This window comes from Schistocerca cancellata, chromosome 2 (genome assembly GCF_023864275.1).
Source record: "Schistocerca cancellata isolate TAMUIC-IGC-003103 chromosome 2, iqSchCanc2.1, whole genome shotgun sequence".
Classification (NCBI taxonomy): Eukaryota; Metazoa; Arthropoda; class Insecta; order Orthoptera; family Acrididae; genus Schistocerca; species Schistocerca cancellata.
Window position 1 is genome coordinate 383,188,740 of NC_064627.1, and position 25,834 is coordinate 383,214,573.

Here is a 25,834-nt window from a genome sequence, read left to right on the forward strand (position 1 = left end):
AGCTGCTTTTGTAGTTTGGCAGAACTGTTAACAAGGTAACTCATGCCTGACCTTTATCAGTATCTGACGCAAACAGGTTTAAAGTGTGCACATTCACTATATTTACCTGGGGCTCCGAAAACTGGATTTTGTAAACTGATTTCCCGAATTCCACTTCTGGTCAGTAAAGTAAACACTCTGATATCGATTCTTGAAATGCAATTCTATTTACCAGATTTCCATAATCAATTTTCCTTCTCAAGGTCACGTACAACCATCATCAGACATGCCTGAAGCTAAAATTTTCTGCCAATTTGGATTGAGCGACTTTTTGTGCACTGAAGAAGAAGAAGAAGAAGAAGAAGAAGAGGGAAAAACAGTTTCTGAAATTTGGTTTTTGTCCACCGGAAGTTGTGTGACAAGTAAGCGTAGTAGCCCAGTCACCCAAGAGTTGAATACGGAAAGAAATTATGTAGTCACAAATTTTTGTACTGTGGTAAGAGGAAGTGTCACAAATAACATAGTAAAACTCCCCACAACTGCGTCTTAAGAGTGGGGGTGGGGAGGTAGCATTCCTATGTTTTTCTTTAACAACTCAAACTGTGGCCTTTAGGACAAATGTTTTCCAGTACAATTTTAGTACTAAAGTTCGTGTCCCAGGGGATGACAAAACTGCAGATTATTAAAAATAGTGTTTTAATGATGCAAAATTAATGTTTATTCTTAAATGAAATAGTTTAAGAATAAATATTGAATGTGTGTACTATGCAAGTGCAGCAGAGCTGTGTTAAGTGAAATTGTGTTCTGGGGTGTAACAATGAGGAGAGGGAAGGTGGAAGGAGGGAAGATGGAGGTGGAGGGTAGAAGTGTAAGGAAAGGTAGATTGCCAGATTGTGGTCCTGCATTTCCCTCCTTCAAATGTCTGCAAAGTGAACAGCGAGCAGGTGATCCCCCACTGTACCTACTTCATGTCACAAGAAGCAACTGAAGGGCATTTCACGAAGTTGTACAGACTCTTCGTAGTGTGCCTTACGAATCACTGGTGACCTGGTCCACAGACATGCATGGCGTTGAGAGAGTGATACTTCCTATAAAGTCCATTAACAGTACATGGAATACAAATACGAGTTGCAATAATACTAACACAAAAAACGCTTATATACTTTTAAGGAAATATCTGCACATTCTTTTACAAAGTTAGAGGGAAAATTGATTCTCAACCATTCTCTATAGCAGTTGTAACGTTCTTCCTGGATTGACACACATGCTTGGAATGACATGGGGTTTTATTAGAACCAAAAAAATACAAATGTTCAAAAAATGTCCGACAGATGGTGCTTCATCTGATCAGAATAGCAATAGTTAGCATAACAAAGTAAGACAAAGCAAAGATGATGTTCTTTACAGGAAATGCTCAATATGTCCACCATCATTCCTCAACAATAGCTGAAGTCGAGGAATAATGCTGAGAACAGCACTGTAAAGCATGTCGGGAGTTATGGTGAGGCATTGGTGTCAGATGTTGTCTTTCAGCATCCCTAGAGATGTCGGTCAATCACGATACACTTGCGACTTCAGGTAACCCCAAAGCCAATAATCACACGGACTGAGGTCTGGGGACCTGGGAGGCCAAGCATGACTAAAATGGCGGCTGAGCACACCATCACCTAACAATGCGCGCAACAGATCTTTCACACGTCCAGCAATACTTCGTTTTATTTTTGGTTCTAGTGAAATCCCGAAAAGTATCCTGTCACAAGTGGGGCACTTTTGGGGTTGTTCTGTGGGAGGTTCTGGGTTTGAGGGGATGAGGAAGTGGCTCTGGTTATTTGCTTCTGTACCAGGTCGGGAGGGTAGTTGTGGGATGCGAAAGTTGTTTTCAGGTTGTTGGTGTAATGGTTCAGGGATTCAGGACTGGAGCAGGATACTTTCCGGGATTGGATCGGACTCTGAATGTGGCTCTCCAGCAGGGATACGACTTCCTCAAATCCTGCCCTGAAATGAGATCCATCCTTCATAAAATCCTCCCCACTCCACCAAGAGTGTCTTTCCGCCGTCCACCTAACCTTCGTAACCTCTTGGTTCATCCCTATGAAATCCCCAAACCACCTTCCTTACCCTCTAGCTCCTACCCTTGTAACCGCCCCCGGTGTAAAACCTGTCCCATGCACCCTCCCATCACCACCTACTCCAGTCCTGTAACCCGGAAGGTGTACACGATCTAAGGCAGAGCCACGTGTGAAAGCACCCACGTGATTTACCAACTGACCTGTCTACACTGTGAAGCTTTCTATGTGGGAATGACCAGCAACAAACTGTCCATTCGCATGAATGGACACAGGCAGACAGAGTTTGTTGGTAATGAGGATCACCCTGTGGCTAAACATGCCTTGGTGCACGGCCAGCACATCTTGGCACAGTGTTACTCCGTCCGGGTTATCTGGATACTTCCCACTAACACCAACCTATCAGAACTCCGGATATGGGAATTTGCCCTTCAATATATTCTCTCTTCCCATTACCGACCAGGCCTCAACCTCCGCTAATTTCAAGTTGCCGCCGCTCTTACCTAACCTGTTATTCAACAACATCTTTGCCTCTGTATTTCCGGCTCGACTGACATCTCTGCCCAAACTCTTTGGCTTTACATATGTCTGCTTGTGTCCGTATATGTGCGGATGAATATATGTGTGTGTGTGTGTGTGTGTGTGTGTGTGTGTGTGTGTGTGTGTGTGTAAGCGCGCGCCCGAGTCCGAAAGTGCTGGCATGTTGATAGACACACAAACAAGCACAAACATACACACAAAATTCAAGCTTTCGCAACCAATGGTTGCTTCATCAGGAAAGAGGGAAGGAGAGGGAAAGACAAAAGGATGTGAGATTTAAGGGAGAGGGTAATGAGTCATTCCAATCCCGGGAGCGGAAAGACTTACCTTAGGGGGAAAAAAGGACAGGTATACACTCGCGCACATACACATATACATCCTCACATACAAAGCAGATAGGGAACACCAGGACACCATCTTGATGAAGCATTGTCCATGCGGGTGGAGAGGCTTGCATATCTGCATGAAGTTGAGGGCTATGCCGATGGTAGAGGACCTACTGCAAGAAAGGCCTCAGCCGATGGATCAGACTAAAAGAGTGTCCCACAATGTCCCATCTTCCCTATCCACTTCTAGTCCTACCCACTTCCCTGACCCAACCTACAGTGTGATGTGATCCGTGCCGAGGGGTGCATGGCACATGGGAAGATGTGTCAGAAACTGAGCCTCAGGGCTACCAGGCGACCTACCTGAATAAGTAGCCTTACACCGCAGAAGGTATTCGTGGTGGGCCTTGTAGAACCCCAAATCTCGTGCGACCAATATGGACACAACTAAAGAAAACAAAGAAAAACAAACTGAGGGGCAAATTGAGACATCAGATACTCAAACATCGAGGTCAGAACCGATGGAAGACATTCCCACAGCTGAATCAGGGTCTAGACCTGAGCCAGAAGTGTGAACTGTAACCGAGAAGCTTCACCAGATTAAGATCAAAGGCTTGTCTGGGGCCCAGAGGAGGAAGCTACTCATGGAACAGAGGAAAAAGGAGGGGAAAGAATGGCTTCCTAAAGACAAGTGGAGGGAATTAAAGGGACTTGAACCTAAGACCACCAGGAAGAAACTGTCTCAGGTTGAAGGGGATACACAGACCTCCATTATATCAAAAACAGGTAGCAAGTGGATAAGGGAGGAATCAAAGACTCCCTCCTCCCTGGATAAGCGAGTCCAGAAAAAACCGAGACAAGAAATAGGGAAACAGACCAATAGTACTGCAGTCTTGGTTTTTAGGATGGCAGTTATCCAGGAAGTAGGCCATCACCTCGCAGAAGGATAAATTGGTACAAATGGTCCTCTTTGAAAATATTTGGGGGGATGCTGACCCAGGACCCAACTTCAGGAGGGTCTACCTCGATCGTGGTGCCCTCATATTTGTCTATGAGGGGGTGCACACAGTGGAATGGCTCAAGGACAAGGTGCCCATGATATCCCCATGGGAAGCTGTTGGTTAAGACGGCTGCGGTGCTTCTTAAGACTGCAAAGATGGGTACCAAGGATTCTGAAGGAAGTCTCTCCAAACATTCCGTTCGGGAAAATAGGGGCCCAGAACCCAAAAGTCTCAACAGAAGACTAGAGATTGATCAACCAGAAGGTTGCACCGGAAGGACGAACCCTGGTGGTGGAAGTCGGAGAAAAGTCTCTGAAGGTGATGCAGGAGCAGGACCTGAAATTGTTTTTAGGGTTCTCGCAGGTCACTGTCAGGGTTCTCAAAGACTTTAAAGATGGCAGCAAGACGAGACTGGAGGTGCTGCAGATTAATCTGCAGCACTGTAAAGGGGCCTCTGCTCCCTGAGTTGCTGTCTTGGGAGACAGGAAGTGGACATGCCCTGATACAAGAACCCTATTTATATAGAGGTGGTGTAGCAGGCCTCGGTGGCAATGGAGGTAAGCTGATTTGTGCTAGACATCTAAGAAACTTCAAAACATTCATCTATCTAAGAAATGGAATTTATTTCATGCCAATGTTGATTTCTGCTCCAGGGACTTATGGCCATTAAAATGCAGCAATAGGAGGAAGGTATCATGAGGGGAAATTGTTTTGGCCAAGGCATACCTACCTTATGAAGACAGCTCTCCTCCTCCCTTGGTGACGAGGAGACTGGTAGAGACTTACCATCGGCAAGGTGACCAACTGCTGGTGGGATGCGACGCCAATGCCCACGACGTAATGTGGGGCAGCAAGGACACCAACAGTAGAGGTGAGTACCTTCTTGAATTTATTTTAGCTAACAACTCAGAGGTCCTGAATAGGTGCAATGAACCTACATTCAGGAATAGCAGAAGGGAAGGAGTAATTGACATAACTTTTGGTTCCATGATGATGGGCAGCTATGTCAAACAATGGCATGTGGTGATGGAGCCATCCTCATCAGACCACATGTACATTAAATTCAAGGTTGAAATGGGAATCAGATAGACCATGACCTATAGGAATCCCAGGAAAACAGACTGAGAGACATATAGGAGGGACCTTGATTTACGCTTATTGGAAATTAAAACCTTGATAAGGGAACCAGTAGAATTTGAGGAAGTAGCAGAGGCCATAGTGACCTCATATCAGGACAACTGCACAATCACCAAGAACTGCACAAATAGGAGTGTGCCTTGGTGGAATAACAATTTGGAAATGCAAAGAAAACAGTTATGGAGACTGTTTAATATTGCGAGACGTAAAGGACAATGGGCTAAATATCCTGAGGCCCTTGTCAACTACAATCTTGCAATCACACAAGCAAAGAAGGCATCCTGGAAGGCATTCTGTGAGGTAGTGGAGAGCATGGCTGCGCAAGACAGATTTCACAAGATTCTCACTAGAGTACCAACTAATCCAGGAGATACGTTGAGGAAGGAGGATGGGGAATATACAAAGATGGCACATGAGACGCTGGAACTGCTCCCCAAAACTCACTTTCCTCAATACGCTCTGCCGGACAACACAGACCAGAATGTGATCCTGGAGAGAGACTCGAAGAGAGTGTGTGAATCGGCCAAGGAGTGTGTGAACTTTAATAAAATCCATTGGGCGGTGGGAACATTCCAACCATTAAAGTCACCTGGCCCAGATGGAATTTTTCCAGCTCTCCTCCAACAGGCAGGAGAGAAGCTCATAAGAGTCCTATGCAGGCTATTCAGGGTAAGCCTAGCAGTAGGAAATGCTTGGAGGACAGTGAAGGTTGTCTTCATTCCAAAGCTAGGGAGAATTGATCATACCAAGGCCAAGGATATGAGAACAATCAGTTTGTCCTTCTCCATTCTCAAAACATTGGAAAAACTGGTTAATGTATATGTTGGGGAGAGGCAGCTCTACATTCAAACCAACACGCACATCAACCAAGTAAATCATGTGAGACAGCTCTTCACCAACTCGTTGGGAAGGTGGAGAAAGCACTCCACTTCCAAGAAATAGCCCTCTCCATCTTCCTTGATATTGAGGGAGCCTTCAGTAACATGACCTTCGATGCCATGGTAAGGGCAGCAGAGGCTAATGACCTGGTGACCACTATATGCAGGTGGACCAGGGGCATGCTTAGTAGAAGGAAGGTAGAGGCTACCACGGTGAATGAAGAGGTGGTAATTACCACCACTAGAGGCAGCCCACAAGGAGGAGTTTTGGCCCTTCTATTGTGGAATCTAGCGCTGAACGAACTCGTTGAGGAATTAAATTCCAGACAAGCTTCTGCCAAGGATATGCAGATGACCTTGTCATAGTAATACTTGGCAAATTTACCGATACAGTTAGAAATATGGCACAAGGAGGATTGGACATTGTGCAAAATTGGAGCATTAAACAGGATCTGAGGGTTAATCCTAAGAAGACTGTTGGTGTGCCATTTACAAAGAGACATATTCAACACTCAAGTTGGAATCTAAAGCTCTTCGATGGAACTCCACCTATGAAGGAGATAGTGAAATACCTGGGGGTAACCTTAGACAAGAAGCTAATGTGGACCCCTCACATTAAGAGCATCTGCTCCAAAGCAGAAAGTACTCTAGTGAGTACTAGAAGGTCTTGTGGCAAAAACTGGGGCCTAAGCCCCATGAGTATGCACTGGATATACACCACAGTGTTAGACCTAGGATTTCCTACAGTGTCTTGGTGTGGTGGAAGAAGGTAGAACAGCAGGTTACAGCTAATGAGCTTGCTAAGGTGCAGAGATTGGCCTGCTTAGCCGTAACAGGTGGAATTAGCAGTACACCAACCACTGGAATGGAAGCCAAGCTGGACATGTCTCCACTACACCTGTGGGTCAAGATGGAGGCAGCAGCTGGGGCACGCAGGCTTAAAACTGGCAAAATCTGGGTCTCATTCTGATATCCCAAATCACACACTAACATACTGAGTGAGGTAAATATACGAATGGCTGGGGAAATGCCTGCCGACTATATAGTAACTCCCAACTGCTTCGACAAGCTTACAATATAATAATTGAAGCAGGGAGCAGTGGAAAAAAAAACAGCTCGACATCGTACGGGGGAGCATCGTTTGGTTCACCAATGGGTCAAAAATAGACCAAGGCATTGGGGCAGGTGTGTAGGGGGTTCAGCCAAGTTGGAGGGCATCATCTCTCTAGGAAAAGCGGTGTCTGTATTCCAAGCTGAAATTACTACAAACAGGGGAGGGTATGGAGGAGAATATGTTTAGGCACTACAAGGACTGTAGCACCTACATCTACTCAGACAGCCAGAAAGCCCTGAAATCATTGGCAGCTCCAGCAACATGATCTAAGATTGTTGCCCAATGCCACAAGGCTCTGGTGGAGCTAGGGGGAAGCAATAGGGTAAACCTAGAATGGGTCCCCGGCCACTCGGCTAGGATGGGGGCAACAACTCCATTTATTGAACCAGAACCTGTCCTGGCGATCACCAAGTCTAGGATCAAATTATAAATACGGAACTGGCTTAGGAAACAGCACGTAGGATATTGGACCAAGGTCTATAAACAAAAACATGGTACGGTAATGATGCCCAAGCCATGTTTTAAAAGAAGCTCTGTAATCCAGGGATTGAACAGGAAAGAGATCAAACTCATGACTGGACTGATGATCAGCAATGGGAATTTCAAAAAACACCCACACACAATGGGTATATCTGAAGAGGACTGCAACTGTAGGAACTGTAATGAGGGTGAAGAGACTGCATCACGCCTAATCTTCCAATGCATGGCATCTAAGAATAATAGATACAGAATCTTTGGGATATTGGAATCTGAAGAAATTGTGTCTAACAAAAGTGGTAGAAGGACTCCTTGCACTATTTAAGGACATTGGTTGGCCTTACTGGATATACAGGGAGAAATACTGCACAATAAACTTAATTTCGGTGCAGGCAGTGGCAGGTTAGACCTAACCTGTTTTAGCTTCCCTGTTGAAAATCAAATCAACAAAAAATCCGTATCTCCCTTTATATCACTCAAACATTATTTTTAGTATTCTGTGATTTTTCCATCCCCTACATCACAGGCAGGACCTTTATCATAGGAAATTTAATGTTTAATTTGGTATGGGGAACATTTTCGAAAGAAGCCATATCTTTAGAGTTATCCAAGAAAAACAGTCACCTTTAATCAACCCCCACCCCCCTTACAGGTCAGGTTCTTTAGTATGTTATTCATGGAACTCCATCCAACCAATATACAAAAATTTGCAACTACACAAACTTTTCCCCCTATTTGACTTGTTTTGGTCTTCATTTGACTGGGCTAGTGCGAGCGTAACAACCACCAACTTTTATGGTCGAAAGTTTGGCTTTCCATACATTGTCTGAAGTACTAAATTTGTTGACCGCAGATACTGTAAAAATAAATTAAGTAAGCAAAATGTCAAAGCCATATGTTTTATTACTTACAAACATGAGCTGGCTGTCATGTGGCTGTTTGTTTTGCTTACCAACTATTGCAGACCACTGAGGCAATATGTGGGCCAAAAAGTAATGGGAATTTTTTTATTTTCATAGGATTTATAATCTGTTTATTTATTTACACTTAAAGTAGTAAAGGAGTTTTGCTATTTGGGGAGCAAAATAACTGATGATGGTCGAAGTAGAGAGGATATAAAATGTAGACTGGCAATGGCAAGGAAAGCGTTTATGAAGAAGTTAACATCGAGTATAGATTTAAGTGTCAGGAAGTCATTTCTGAAACTATTTGTATGGAGTGTAGCCATGTATGGAAGTGAAACATGGACGGTAAATAGTTTGGACAAGAAGAGAATAGAAGCTTTCGAAATGTGGTGCTACAGAAGAATGCTGAAGATTAGATGGGTGGATCACATAACTAATGAGGAAGTATTGAATAGGATTGGGGAGAAGAGAAGTTTGTGGCACAACTTGACCAGAAGAAGGGATCGGTTGGTAGGACATGTTCTGAGGCATCAAGGGATCACCAATTTAGTATTGAAGGGCAGCGTGGAGGGTAAAAATTGTAGGGGGAGACCAAGAGATGAATACACTAAGCAGATTCAGAAAGATGTAGGTTGCAGTAGGTACTGGGAGATGAAGAAGCTTGCACAGGATAGAGTAGCATGGAGAGCTGCATCAAACCAGTCTCAGGACTGAAGACCACAACAACAATATTTATTTTGTTGTTGCAGAGGTTCTGATATATGTTTGTATTTTCCGCTGTTTTGAATATTTAGTTTGCTACTGACAATATAAATGTTATACAGGTTTCCAAGTGCTTGGTGAATTTTTAGTTTCAAATAGATTGATCAAATAACCTGCATTAAATATTTATTGAAAAATGGAATAAAGGTCACTCTAAATCTGAAATGTTTTTAATTCTTTTGGTTTGTCTGTATGTTAAAATATTTATTCACGATTGTTCTTTTTATCCTTAACTTTGGCTTTCGGTGAACTGATGTGATTAAGACAAGTGTTTACAGGTGGCATAAACCTTTCAAAGAGGGCCGAGAAGACGTTTAAGACTGACTGTCTTGGATGGCCTAGCATATCAATTACTGATGACAATGTGGAAGTAGGAAAGAAAATGGTTCTGGAAAACTGCCGAAACACCATCAGAGATGTTGCTGATGATTTAGGTATATCCTCTGGCTCACACCAAGCAATTTTTTCCGATTTTTGGGCCTAAAACGTGTGGCAGCAAAGTTTGTTGCAATTTTTGTTTTGTTTTTAAATTTAGACCAAAAACAACATGGCGTAGACAGCCCTCAGGAATTGCTGAATGAAGCTGACAACAATCCAGAACTTCTAAAGAAGGTTATAACAGGTGACAGAACATGGGTATACATGTATGATGTCGAAACCAAGGCCCAGTCATCTCAATGGAAATTGCCTGAAGAGTGAAAACCAAAAAAGGTTCGACGAGTTCGATCACATGTGAAGGTGGTTCTCACTGTTTTCCTTAATTACAATGTGATAATGAATCACGAGTTCCTACCTTAAGGTCAATAACGAATACTAACTGAAAGTTGTGTGTCAGTTGCTTGAAGCAACCCAAAGGAAGTGACCAAAACTGTGGCGAAGCTACTCATGAACACCATAACAAAAAGTGAGTTACAAAAGTTCTTTCAGATGGGAAATTTGCTGGCACAAGTGTATTATATTTGAGGGGGATTACTTTGAAGGGGGCAATGTTGTTGGAGAATAAATAAAGAATACTTTAAGAAAAACAAAAATTCCCATTACTTTTTGATTACACCTTGTATATCAGATCTAGGAAGCATACACCCCAGGAGAACTTCCTATAGCGACTCTAGGGAGACCTTAGATGATGGAGGGAGAACTGAGAATGTACTATCCATGTTTTCTAATTTTTTCCCCCGAAAGCTCATATCCACAATACTGCAATAGTGTAACAAAAAAGGAATGAGCAAAATAGGTGCTCCATCAAGAAGTAAGGAGGGAGTCCATTATATTACACCATTTTCATTCTCCATTACAAGTAGAGCTATGAAGCTCAATATATTCAATAGCAGGCACCACATACACATTGTTAAATATTTAACTGATATCATTCATAAAAACGACAAACATTAATTTTGTTTCCTTAAAGAGAAAGTCGAATATAACTTGAATTTTAATCTTGTTTATCTTAAAGGCCAACCGTATGAAGCAGTTGATCTCTGATTATCAGTGAAAATGACTTCAGATTAAACTTAATTCAAAAATTCGCATTGTATACATATTAATCCCAGTTTATATCATTGTGAAGTAGGATCACCTCTGACTGGCAAACTTTGATGGATAGTGTCAAGTTGAACTGCAATTGTTAGTTCACCACCTAGTGGCATTACAAAACAATGTTTTTGTTTTGTACAAATATGAGTTAAAAATAAGTACACAATAAAGTTTTTATTCACAAATAATGATTAGTAAATATGTGAATGACTGACACACACACACACACACACACACACACACACACACACACAGAGAGAGAGAGAGAGAGAGAGAGAGAGAGAGAGAGAGAGAGAGAGAGAGAGAGAGAGAGGCGCACACACCTAAGAAATATCTCAATCTGTATTGTCAGCTTCAGAAATTATCAACTTTAAGTAATGAATGTAGATAATAACTGCTTGGAAACAACTCATAATTAATGTGATTACTTTAGGGTACAGACACTTAGCAACAGCGTAAAACAGGGAAATCCAAAATATCTGCAGTGGAAAGTTAAAGTGTGTGGAGATCTACAGCAGCCAATAATAATTGAATACCTCTCACAAAAATGTTCTCTAGGCTTGTCTGGAGATCTACAGCTGCCAATAATAATGGATATCTCTTACAAAAATGTTCTCTAGGCTTGTATAGCAGTAACTGTACAATTCCCGCAAAAATTACAAAACAGGGGCTTAAACTGCTGTGCCTACTACACACATGTTGTTGAACAAGACTAGTAGTATGCACATGAATGTTTGTAATTATCAGGCAATGTTTCATGGTTGCGTCCTGGAATACAGACTAGAGGATCTCGAGTTCAATCCCATGTCAGCTCGGATAATTTTATTAATCCCCACCCACTACCTCTTGCCACTTCTCTCACTTCTGGCAATGTTTGAGTAACACTGAGTTGTTTCAGGTCTAGGATTCAGGGTAAGACTGAACTATGCAGCAGTTATCGCTGCAGCATTTAACTTGCACAATACAATAAAGCAGTTAGTGCCTCAGATGAGGAGTCCGAAACGAGTAAAACAATTAGTTAGGAGAAGAGTCTACAAAGAAATTACAGTACTAACAGAAAATGAAGTTAATAGGCATCATAACAAAATGAGGACAGCATTCACTTACAATGTATATATATATAAAAATACTTACAAAATTTAAATTATTTTATGAAGTGTCAGTTTGAAACCCTGATTTTCTTTTCATTTCTTTTAGCTCCAGTTCTTTAATTTATGTACCTACTTTATTATAGGTTCACTATCATGGCATTGTAATCTTTTTTCATAAATTTGATATTTCACATTGAAAATATATTTCATTCCTTTGTTTTGAGGATGTGTGTGTGACACCGCAGTTGCTATAACAACTCTGTTTTGTGTGTTGCACATTTGCTTGTAATTACATGTTATTTTAAGTTCAAAATACATGATTTATCGCTGTTGCAGTTAACATACACTGTCATTCTTACCAACCAAATGTAAATGATCTGTCGTTTATTTGTTATCAATGAAGAGAACAATATTTTCATTTGAAGTTACAGACTTCTACTCATTTATTAATGATGTGAATGAAAAACGAACAAGAATGTAACAAATAATATCATAAACTACATTTTTCGCAGCAAACATGTAATTCCAGGATGAAAACCTACTTATAATTCTAAAGATTGGAAAAGTTATAAATTGTGGCTTCAAAACTGCAACTAGCTTTCACAAATTTTCCCTTACAATAGGTTTGATGAACTTACTACTACCACTTTTATGCATTTAAGTATCAAAAAGTTTTTGCTCCAGTTTACATACTGCACATAATTATAGCGAGATGAAATAGTGGCCCAAAACATTCCAGAAACAAATCTTTTTCAGCTCAGGAGAAGTTTGCAAATCACACCTTTTTCTGCTTACTTTACTCTTTCTTTATAAAACAGAACCTTCAATAACAAACACTGTGTATCTACGATGTTCGATTAATATCTTGAGTCAAAGCATAATAATCACATTGATATCTGGTTTTAGCACTGTTGTCAAGTGTGTTTTGTGCTAATTTATATCAGCACTGAACCTTCTTCAGTGGATCCAAGTCTCTTGTTATACAATAGAGCAGTGTCCTGGAGGCCAAAACGCAATGTTAATGCAATCAATCCTTACAATCACACGAAACGTTTCCGCCAATCAATGATGATAGGTGTTTGTAGAAAGGATGCCTCGTCTAAGCACGCAGTGATCCATAATTGTGTATCAGTAACACTAATTGATCAACAGACACAGGTGGTTTTTCAGAAAGCTCTGCAGTACTTATTTCCACAGAACTAAATGGCAAGCAAGACACACACTTCTTGCCAAGAAATAAATTAGAGTTGTTGGATTTGTGATTGCAGTGATGAAGGGGAAGACATATCACATTGAATTTGGATGGAACATAGACATTTGATTGAGAAAACAAATAGCCTTAGAGGAAGAACATAGCTGCAAGCCATTTCAGTCAAAGCCAAATATCTTTTCCTTTTACAAATATGATTAGGATTGTAATGAAAATTATTTTCCTTTATTTTGTTGTGCTGCTGATCTTAAGTAATTAACAATAAAGTGAAGCAGTAAGACTGTAGTAGCCACTGGAGAATTCTGTGTTTAATTTTAAGTTATTTGAGTTAGAATGGCATTAGTTCCTGGTCAATCACAAGCACTTCCCCTTGCTAAGGAAATCACTATCAGTTTAACAGTTTGCTTATTTTAGCTAGTTTGGCCTGCAGGTGTAGTTTTTAAAATAAAAATTATGACTATCATCTAAAAAACATATACCCTGCATCAATACTTACGAGCCATGATATACTATTACATTCATGTCAGTCCATGCTTCAAACTCACGTTGCCAGTTTGGTATGGTAGAAAGAGGTGCAATGACCAGGAAGGGGCCTCTAATTCCATATTCGTGAACTGCATGAATAAATGCTAATGACTGTATAGTTTTACCGAGACCCATCTCATCTGCCAGTATACAGTTGCGGCTGGAAATGACAATAATATTTACTGAATAACTTTTCTAATATTAGCATATATTTAATAAACAAATTGTTACATACCCATTGTACCACGAAAAAAGCAACCAGTTTAATCCTTCAAGCTGATACGCTCTTAACCTATTACCATTTTTATATTCTGGAGATTCTTCTAATTTCACCCATGATTCTGGGGATGGTTTCTTCTTTGGCTGGAAAGCAAGGAAAAACAGAATGAATAATTATTTGACAATATCCCACTCACTCTATTATTAGCTCCTTTTATTCTTGACTGTCTGTTGCCCTCATCTGCATGCATTGTGCTCGAAATGTTATTAAAATGTTTCATTCTTCACAGCACATGTATTTGTATTTTTATAGCCACCACCAACAGCAACAACAACTTTGTTCCTTATGACATCTCATAGCAGAATTTATGGTTCATCAATTTTTCCTCGCTTCAGTATATTTAATTTCCTTAAAATCTTTTTTGTGTATTCACTGCCCAACATTTTCTGGAAGATGGAAGAGGGCAAGAAAAATAATGCAAAGGAAGAATAACACCTTTCACCAATTTCACACTAAGTAAATTAGAGTACTAACACAAAACTACAATGTTTGACACAGAAAGGAAGGCAACTGTCAAAATCCAAGTACAGTTGTTTGTTTGTAGGTTTCATGTTAACAGAAGTGTGTAGCTTATGCTTGATGAGGATGAAGTCAATATCAAGGAAAGTGGGACAAGATATGGAATAGGACTATATGAAATTTAATTGAGATAATGTATTTAGAGATTCCAAAAGTCTCAAGGTGTTGGCCTCACCATGAGTCCATATGGCACAGATGCCTCCAATGTATTTACATAACACCAGGATCTGAAGGCTTATGGATCCCAGGGTAGGCCCCTCCAAGCAGCCCATGAAAAGGATGGCATAGGAAGGAGCCCACGACTGTACCCCTGATATGTTTGTTTTTCTGCCACTTAAAAGTTACAGTAGTAGTTCGTAAATATTAAGTTGGTTAAGGTGATCAAGAACAATGTTATGGGTTTGGTATAAAGTGGGTGTTGGTTGAGACAAAGAAGTTCTATGGATGGAACTTTTTGTCCTTGTGAGCGGCATGTTTGTATGGACTGTAAGCCGTTTGTATCATATGGATGGAATCTTGATGGCAGATGCTGTATGTAGTGTCTCACTATACTGCTATTTACCTTCGTATACGTACACCTTTTGGTCAAGCGACACAATGGTAGTAGATCGCTTATTTGCCAGGAGAATAATGATGAGTCATCAGTTTTTGGGGAGCTTAGTGCCTGGAAATCTGCAGAGTACTTACATTTTGATAGTTGCCATCTTGTTCATGTCAAAAATTCCTTTCCCTATAGCCTTGGCATTCGAAGCACACCAATTTGTTCAGGTCCAGACTCCGTACTGCAGTACACCACCATTCTCCCCTCAGCTTTAACTAAGTCATGCAATCCTGGTTCTTGTGGCCCCTCCAAAAACAACTTAGGAGTACGTCTCTTGTCACACAGTATTATCCTGTTCTTGAACATATTATCAGCTACTTCAACAAGGCTATGTCTTGCTAAAATTGGGCCCTTAGATGATGCATATTCTGTCCAACAGTTTGCCCTGCACACACAGAATAGCGTTACGTCAATCCCCGAACCTTCGCAACTTCCTCGTCAGACCGCCACCTACCTACATGGCCTAAATTTACATTAATTTTTGTGGGTTTCACATTTATTTTTATAAACTATGCCTTTTCTTTGCTTCCCTTCATTTTTCTATATCTTTTATTTTCTGACCTGTCTTTTTTTCCCTGTCCCCTCCACCTACCAACCATGTATAATGTACCTAGCTTTCCTCTTTTGCTGACTTCCAGTAATCACTTTGTTGCTTATTACCATATCTTCCGCCTTTAAGTTCTCAGGTTCTGAAAGGTGGAAGAGCCACTGGCTCTGAAAGCTTGTGCATTTCCATATCTTTTGTGTGCATTTTTTCCTGCCGCTATTTGGTGAGCACATTTTTTATCTATTCGTGTCTGTCTATATACAGTTGAACTTTTATTTACACACAACTCTCCTGTAATTCTCATTTGTGCATTAAGTTTTGTCGGTCCCAGCATAATATAATTTAAAAATGTGTTAATTAAACCTTATATATATATATATATAATTGTTGGGTTCAAATTAATGATATGGTTATAATAGAAGGAAACATTCCACGAAGGAAAAATATACCTAAAAACAAAGATGGTGTGACTTACCAAATGAAAGTGCTGGCAGGTCGACAGACACACAAACGAACACAAACATACACACAAAATTCAGCTTTCGCAACAAACTGTTGCCTCATCAGGAAAGAGGGAAGGAGAGGGAAAGACGAAAGGATGTGGGTTTTAAGGGAGAGGGTAAGGAGTCATTCCAGTCCCGGGAGCGGAAAGACTTACCTTAGGGGGAAGTGTCTGTATATGTGTGGATGGATATGTGTGTGTGTGCGCGAGTGTATACCCGTCCTTTTTCCCCCTAAGGTAAGTCTTTCCGCTCCCGGGACTGGAATGACTCCTTACCCTCTCCCTTAAAACCCACATCCTTTCGTCTTTCCCTCTCCTTCCCTCTTTCCTGATGAGGCAACAGTTTGTTGCGAAAGCTGAATTTTGTGTGTATGTTTGTGTTCGTTTGAGTGTCTGTCGACCTGCCAGCACTTTCATTTGTTAAGTCACACTATCTTTGTTTTTAGGTGTATGTGTATATATATATATATTTGTTAAGTGTAACTGTGAATTAAGTAAAAATGCATTATATATATATATAATGCATTTTTACTTAATATATATATATATATATATATATATATATATATATATATATATATATATATATATATATATATATATATATATATATATATATATATATATATATATATAATGCATTTTTACTTAATTCACAGTTACACTTAACAAATTCCAGTGAAATAAATTGAGATTTGTGTAACTGTAATAAGCATCGTTGTTTGAAAAGAAGCCTTGTGGTATTTTTCTTAACTTTGTTGACATACCCAAAGTACAGCGAGTGGGTGACGCCATGGAGAGAAGTGACAAAGTCACAGTTAACAAGAGCGAGCGTACGGCATGGAAACAAAGATACTCCTAGCACTGTTTTCTATATGGGAATTTCTTTCATGGTAACAATCGAGAAGTTAAAAGTTGCCAGCTAACGTTTATTATTGAACAGGGGTTCTATCATTTATTCACTTATGAGAAAAAGGTAAAGCTATACACTAAATCAGAAAGTAAAATTCATACACGAGGTATGATGCTAACCCATAGAAAACAAAATCTGGAATTGCTTCAGACTTAGGAATTGCCTATACCACACTATGTACAGTCATCAGCTAAAGAAGTATTTTGAACATGTTTTTAAAACTGGGTGCAAAATCAATAAAATGCATTCATCAGCAAGAAGGGAGATATGTAGATTTGGAAAAGGCACTTTTTCATGGTTCCAGCAAAAATGGGCTGCAGCTCTACGAATCAGTGGCAACATGCTGAAAGCGAAGGTGATAGATTTTGCTAGAAGTAGGGAAAATCACTGCTGATTTAAAGTCTTCATCAGGATGGTCACAAGGATTTAAAAATTGTCATAGACTCACAGGGAGAATAATTTCAGTCAAATCGAAAGCTTTGGTCGACGTCACAGTGCAGCACTAGATTGATGAGGTTTTGCCGGGTGTCTTAAGGGATTATCAACCTCGAAAAAAATCTGCAATTGTGATGAGACCGGTATATTTTAGTCTGCTTCCTAATATAAAATTAGCTGAAAAGGGTGATTCATGGCATGAAGGAAAGAAGTAAAATTCACGTGACATTTCTTCTCGCCATGAATGCAGATGGATCTAACAAACTTTCCTCACTAGTGACAGGAAAATCTAAGAATCTGACGTGTTTCAAAGGTGTAAAGATGAAACACAAACAATAACAATTCTTGGATGACAATGATTTTGTCCGATGTGCAGCACATGCACCCCAAGTAGTTTTGAAAAATGTTCAAGTGGAATTTTTCCCTCTGGACTGTACCACTCAATTTGGGCAATATTGCAAATTTCAAGATGCATTATGGAAAAAAACTAGTTCAACATTTGATAGCATTGACTGATGCAGCAAATTAAAATCTTTCCATTAACTTACTACAAGCTGAGTATGTTATTGCTGATAAGTGCCACAAAAGTGGTACATCAGTTTCAAGTAACAGTGATGGAGATAACAACTTTAATCTTGAAACACCTAAACTGAGTGAAGCATTAAGTTCAATCAATATGTGCAGGCATTACATCAGTATGAAAAGTTGAAGTGAAAAAGCTCTTAATTCATTAATAAGTTTATGAAGTGAGGCATATAATGCTCAAAAAGTGAAATAACGCAAATTATCTGATTTCTTACCCATGTAGGCTCATTGAATGTTTGTGTATTACTGTATCTATATCTGACCAAACAATTCTGAGTTACAAGTATTCTTTTCTCTTCCCTTTGATACATATATAAATCAGCTTCAACTGTACATGTAAAATAGATGAATGTGTGCATTTATCTATGTTCCACATCATCCCCTAACCCACTGGATTGATTTTTTAAAAACTTGGTACATTTGTGGATCAAGAGAGGGGATGGCGACAGGCAGAGAGAGGGACAGGAAGAGCTGGGTGAAGAAAGAAAGAGATGGTAAGAGAGAGGGGATTGGAGGAAGGGGACCCGGGGGGGGGGGGGGGGGGGAGATTTGTGTAACGTAAGAGCCATACATTTATACAAGCAAGGAAAGGGCTAATTATATTTTCAAACTTTGATGTATTTGAGATACGTAATAATTTTTTTTTTTTAACCATTATCAGGAATGTCGAAAAAGTAGCTGAATTCTACAATTCAAAACTGTCACCATGTTTATGAAGGAACAGGAATCTTGTCATTGAGAGTTCAGACAATGCTGGATAGGTTTAATTCTAATAGCAAGACATCAATATTCGATTATGTAATTGGTTACAAAATAGGGCAATTGAGCCAAACAGTAGCATCACATCACATTTATACCCGCAGTGATAATGTTTACTTAAAAACAGTGTAAGGAGCAAGAGATGTAGGCAAAAGAAAGATACACACATCTCTCACTGTGAATTGCTCAAATCGCACTTTAATACTAACGCTAAAAATGTGAAATGACAGTACATCTCTTGAGGCATGTCTATGAATTTCATTCACAGAACACCTTATAAATGGGTATGTAGCCTTCTACTCACAACAAACAACATGAATCCGATCTGGTAGACCCATAATGCCAAACAATATAGAGCCATCTCATTTGATTGGTATCACTCATTTTATGTGAGTTAGGAACAGCTGGACTAAATGCATTATTGCCATTAATGAAAAGGAAATTTAGGCAGCTGAGAATATTTCACAATTCTCACAAAAAAAGAAGGAAAAAAGAAAGGGAAAAAGTGTATTTTTGTATTTGTTCCTGGTTTCAAAACAAACAGCCAACATACACCATTTGAAGAACAATGACATGTTTCAACGCAATCAGGCATCAACTAGCAGCTCTAGTTCTTTGCAGATTGCTAGTCCACGACGACGACGACGAGGATGATGATGATGATGATGATGATGATGATGATGATGACGACGAAGATGATGATGATGATGATGAGGATGATGATGATGGAGAATTTTCAGGGATTTTAAACGTCAGTTCAGTTTTATAAACTAAGATTTTTTTAAAATCTGACTTTGTAATCTAATAATAAAAATGGTAGAAATAGTATTTTTTTAAAAACTACATCTTGTAGTCCATAGTACACACTTTATCCACAACCTACTGTGTGTTTCAAATTCAGCACTTGTTTGGATAACTGCCACTGACAAACTGCATATGTCTGCAAATAATTTCAACTGTTTCTTCATGTGCGAGGAGGGTAAAGTAGCCACTGCGATCATTCTACTATTGTCACGCAATATACAGTCTCGAGTTATTACATGGCCTAAGAACTTACTTTCAAACCTGGTAAATTTAGATTTTTCTCCTTCTCCCATCACACCTTATTTGTTGCCGACTTCATCTAGAGTGTCAACTGCTCAGATGACATTGGTGTGGCCAACAAAAGATCATTGGCATAAAAATTGATTTTTTTGGGGCAAGGTATAAGATACACCCAAGCACCTTATCTAATGCGGAAGTACATACATGTAGACACACACTGAGGCCTAATGGCAAAACAGGAAACTGGAACTTCTGTCACAATGTAAGAATTCGGTATATTTTTGAACTGCTTTACTGTTGATGCTGTTAAATCAGTGGTAGAAAAGTATCTAAAATTGTAGAACTTCGATAACTGTTCTTCCAGGTTTGTATGGCTGCCTCGATTGGAATTAAAAATCTTGTTAATTGATCTGGCATCTAAAACAAACCCGATTCCTCGTATGGTTTGCTCAAGCAAAAAGTGGACTGTAGTATGGGCTGTCAAATTTCTTCCGCCTCCATCTGGCTCAAGCTCAAGTGATTGGGTTGGATGGGTACACAAGCAAAAAGGCTTTTTTGGTGAGAGGGGACGCAGGGGGTGATACCTTTAGTTTACATTTTAATTATGCCGAGTTTCTCTCTACTAAGAAATCCACAATACACTCACTAACTTTCTTATCATAATTTCGTTAAGAGGAGTTGCTTTTTACGGCATTAAATGCTTTTAGATAGTCAATAAATCAAATAGACTTATTTGATCCATGACATTCAGGCTGTCACGTGAGAAAGCAACAGTTACGTTTGTAGGATTAATATTTTTGGAATGCTTGCTGGTTAACATGGAAGTTTTTCAGCTCTTTATGTCTCAGCTTAGAATGTGTACAACAGATGGGTGTCAGTTAAGTTGAACAGTAGCCTTGCGAATTACTTTTGTTCTCCTTCTTCCAGACAGGCATGATCAGTGTTTTTCTTCCCCCTTTTCCCAGCTTTGTTTGAGCAATCTACAGTATGTTTTGGTTAAAAAGAGATGCCAACTTGTCAAATTCTGGATCATTGTCTTTACAATCATCCAAGAACTGAAGAATTAACTTTATTTCCTTTATAAGGGAACATTTGAAAATGAATTATTTCTGATCCAGTCTTGTTGCACTGAATTTCAGTTATGTTTCCCCCACGAGCATCTAGAGCTACACAATGACAGTCTTTACATATGGCCACAATAGAAATTATGTGCAAGATCTTTTGATAAGATTCGGCTACAGTAGTTGTTGACAGCTTCACTAAGTGCTCTTCTTACAGACAAGATGTTTCACTTAACATCTCTCTATCTACATTCCAACACTCCTAGCTATATTCTCTATATGTACCTATGGTCAGTCCTCGCTGTGTCTTTAGACCCTATTTTTACGGCAACTATAAACCACGAAGAGTCCCTCCCACCTAAATATAAATTACTTCTTTTTGTTAGTCTTTGCACTTCAGGAATCATAGGTTTCCTTACAATCAATAATACTTGTATCTGTAGGTCATCCTCACAGAGATCAGGTACATTTGCTGTCATTGGATCTAATATATATTTCCATCATGAGTCACATTTGGAACTTTTTCAGAGAACACACCTGAAATCGAGTTGCAAAATATTTTGTCATGCAAAACAGGGAGGGTGGGCACGCTTGCCCAGGAGGGCCATGGAAGCAGGCACACTCACCGGGAGCGGCAGGGAAGCAATCTCACTTCCTGGGAGGGACAGGAGGAACAAGATTTAAAATAAATCACTAACAATAACAGTTAAATGAATACTGCTGTAGCTGCAACTTGACTCTTAGTGATTTCTACAACATATTACGATTCCTTTCAGGAACTTACGGAGTAGCTTCACCTATTGGCTTGTGTATTTAAGCTCTTACACATGAAGCTAAACTCAATATGTGCATTTAGTCTTGTTACGGATGAGCTTTTGATAATACCTTCCATTTATCCTTTGGGGGCTTCTTGTTGATCTGCTCAAATTGCTCAATCTTCATTGGATCTACATCTTCTTCCAACTCCCATGTGCTATCTTCATACTGCATTGACCGCCACTTAACCAGGTAATGTTTGATCGTTTTCCCAGTATTAGGATCTGTATGTTCAGCAACATCCAAGACCCGATCTACTTCTACATAATCAGGGTTGAAGGGTTCATCTTCAAACTGAAAATCATTAGCAAGATTTATTATCACTGATCAAATAATCTCTAGCTTATCTTAACAGTATATCACATTACTAAAAGATCATTTTTACCCCAATGACAAGCATTTCACAAGAGACAGAAACTTTGGTAATCACTTACATTCTCAAAAATGTTTGCATGATGAGCCATCTTCTGTTTAAACCTCTTAAGCTTGGCTGCAATTCTCTTATCCCCTTTGAACAGTTCTTCTTCAGTTTTCCATTCACAATGTAAATAAGAAAAATTGCGATACTTGACAAAATATTCCTCTACTTCAACATATTTGACATCAGATTTACAGTCTACTTTGTTTTTGTTTTCAGTTCTATCTTTTGCAACTATATCTCCATCAAGTGGATTCGATAGGTACTGCTGATTTCTTTCATTCAACCTAGCCACTTCCAGAGAGCTCCCACTGTCTTCAACTTTTAGCTGGCTTTTACTTTCTTCTGGTTTTGTGCTGCTTTCTGTTTCTTCATCAACTGGAGTAGTCTGAAACTTTCTAATCCTGTCAATATATTCTGCACTACCACTACTGCTTGCTGCATTAACATTTGATCTCAAAAGAACTGGTTCCTCAGTTTCTTCACTGAAGTTATAAATACTTAGTGGGGCGTCAGACTTCTTTTCGACATCTGTGTCTGACTGCTGACACACTTCATTGTTCCGACTTTCCCCAGTTGCACATATTTCATCCACAGCCGGAATGTCTACTACAGGTGTAGAGTTATTTACAGGCTCCTGTTCACTGATTACAGCAGGCGCGTTTTCATTTTCTGCGGTGACCTCTGTCTTGATAGAGGATTCCGGCTTAACCTCCTTATTATTCTGAGCATCTGCTGGTGGTTTAATCTCTCTTCTGCCTTTCCTAACAGCCAAAATATATTGCACAACCATTGAATCTTCATCAGTTGTATTCTGAAACACAAAACAAATTATGTTTATAATTGTGATGATGCTACACTAAAGCATTATACACCACAAAATCATCATCATTGATAGAATCCAAAGAAAACATGAGGTGCAACATATACGGTAGAAATATAAAGTTGACGAGCCTCAAACAAGAAGTTCGTAGTTTGTTACAAATAAATGACATACAGAGTATCAGGCTCCAGAAAGTATTCCAACCCTGGGTCACCTTGTCACATTTCCAGGATCATGTTAATTACCTAAACAAACGATCATAAACAACCAGTGTGTACACATCCACTTAATTTCCAATGGTGTTTAGTCCCAGAAAATACTATAGCCAACTGACGTACTTTCCAGATCACCATTTAGGCTATTAGCACTCCAGTTTTCAACGTGAATTACCAACATATGGACAATCACTGAAGTAGGTACTGGAGGGTCAATAATCAACACGAAAAATTACCAGCCAACAGGCATCCAATAGTATGTTCACTATGACAGCTTTTCATTAATTCTCCTTCATTATTAGACTCCGCAACATTCCATGAAAACTTTGAAAGTCAAAATGTGGTGGGCTAAATATTTCAACAGTGAAAGGCTACATGTCTCATACCATTCACTTCATATTTTATGCTTGCATCTCTCTGTTACAACCGTAGTTCAAAACACTTGGCACAATTCTGCACTGCAGCAAATCAATAGTTTGAAACCTCTATTTTGTAACTGCTGCTCCAATTATAGGGTGGTGCACAAAATGTGTCACCATTCTGTTTTCAAATAAACACTTTATTGTCAAGAAAAACATACATTACCACCCACGGAAAACGCTTTGTAGACAATTGTTCTAACATAACATATGCTCAATACGTCCACTATTTCGATTCCCACCTTCCTTTACATGAACACTAATGTTAGCGAAAACCACGATTTCACTGCAGGCTTGAAGAATACGGCATCTGAGCTCCCTTAAATCATGTGGATGCTTCCTTCAGGTATCCCTATAGAAATATGTCACATGAATCGAGGTCTGGACTATCTGGGATGGGAGTGGGGGTAAAATTGTCCATCACAGAAACAACCTGGAAATCTGAGAAATTACCTGCATATTGAAATGCTTCTGTAAGAAATCCAACACAGTGTTCACAGTATGTGGGCTTCCTCCATCTTACATGAACCGCAGCATGTTGAATAGCAACAAATTGTGGAATGAAGTTATTGTGCAGCACGCTCAAATAACATACAATGTTCCCAGTTTCTTCAAAGAAGAAAGGTCCAATAAGCCCACAACTGGAAATTGTGACCCACACAGTCATCCTCTGGTCACGATGTCGTCGTTCATGAAGCATTTGCGGATTTTAAATTGCCCAAAAGGGTACATTTTGTCTGTTAACCACACCATCCAAATGAAAATGTGCCTCATCTGGAAACCACGTGTTGCTGAAAGTTTATTCCCTATCCTCCACCCAGTGGGCAAACAGTGGTCTCTGCCACTTGTGCTCTGCACTGAGCTTCTGACCAGAGATCATTGTGTGTGGGTACATCCGGAGGTCACTTTCAATTTACAGTTGCACTACTGCCTTTCCAGAGTTTCTCTGTAGAGCCACTCATACCGCTTCAATATTCTCTGCCAAACGAATGGGCTTCGGCCCAGGTCGCTTCGCTTCCAATATTGATCCTTCAGGTCCAAATTGATCTACAGCCTGTGAATGGTTCTCTTGCAAGAGGGCCACAGTGTGTTAAACTGTTGTCAAAACCGCCTCTGAGCCACACAAGACTTTTTGTTTCATGAAAAAGTAACAATTGCTGATTACTGCTATGTTGTTAGTCATGAATTGCTCGCCATGTTGTAAACACCAGTCTTCAAGCGGCAGTATTGTGAATTGCATGTCATTTCGTACCTTGCTTGTTTCTCCAAGCTCCAGCTACTGCTGTCGAGATGCTCAGATGAGATATCTAGTGAACTCAAATTATGTATGAACCAAGTGGTGACATTTCGTGTGCCACCCTGTAGTATGCTCCCTGATAAGCATCTCACTTGGTAACCATGGCAACACACAATGTGTGAGTATAAGCAACATGGGAGGTAACAGTAATTCATTCATTCTCCACCTCCTGCGGTAACAAATTTGGTAACATATTTTTGTGGCTTTTGCCATTCACTGTGTTAAAAATATACTACTATTCCCAATGCTGCAAACCATCAATAAAGATAATAAGGATGACAGTTGCCAGCAGTAAAATTAAAATAGCCAATACGATTTTCAGTATTCCTATTATTGTTCCACAATAACAGCACATAACTTTGTAGTGAAAGTTCTTTATGTGTGACAATGTCACTGTCAAATGCCCAGTGGTTGTTGGGAGAAGTACAGCTAAAAATTTCATGTTCAAAAGTAGGTCGTAATCACAAAGTCCTCCTTCTTCAAGAATTAATCTGTAATGATACCAAAAAATGTATTCCGTAACACTTTTATAATTACTCTTGGAACCAGTATCTTGAGACTAACTCCTGTGCCACTGGCCACTGTATGCAGCATGTTGGTGTCACTGTTAGTTTCATTTTTGATGAAGGATGCTGACAATACCGACTTTAACTGATAGTTTCACAGAGAAGTCCCGCCATCACAAGAACAAGTTTTAATTACATTTGAAAATTATTGCATTAATGTTAAACCTACTGACACATTATGTTTGTAAATACTACCTGATGGCCCACATCATTGCAGCATCATTTTATGTCAGTTTTTTCATAAAGCATAAATCGTGGGAAGATAATAAATATGTTGATGTGAAAGGGTGGGATTTACATTGTGGACACAGAACATTTGATGGAAACAATAAAAAAATGTCGTAAATGATGGGAAATTCAAGGAATGTAAAAGAGGGATTATACTGTTCTCCTAAGCTTCAAAACACTGCTGCATGACAATTACAAGAGATGCAGGAACACAATTCAGTCAATACAGAATCTCCTTGAGGCTTAACACTTTACAGGTGGT

At 39.6% G+C, this 25,834-nt stretch overlaps 1 protein-coding gene across 1 annotated transcript in view; it reads right to left on the bottom strand.

Moving 5' to 3' along the window:
* LOC126161789 (chromodomain-helicase-DNA-binding protein 7) overlaps nucleotides 1–25,834 on the bottom strand; it is a 315,231-nt gene that overhangs the window by 205,098 nt on the left and 84,299 nt on the right. Inside the window, exons 10-13 of the mRNA XM_049917862.1 lie at nucleotides 22,041–22,838; nucleotides 21,676–21,900; nucleotides 13,780–13,907; nucleotides 13,516–13,704 (exon numbers count right to left, since the gene is read on the bottom strand). Coding sequence (XP_049773819.1) covers nucleotides 13,516–13,704; nucleotides 13,780–13,907; nucleotides 21,676–21,900; nucleotides 22,041–22,838 — 1,340 coding nt within the window. The remainder of the gene's footprint in view (nucleotides 1–13,515; nucleotides 13,705–13,779; nucleotides 13,908–21,675; nucleotides 21,901–22,040; nucleotides 22,839–25,834) is intronic.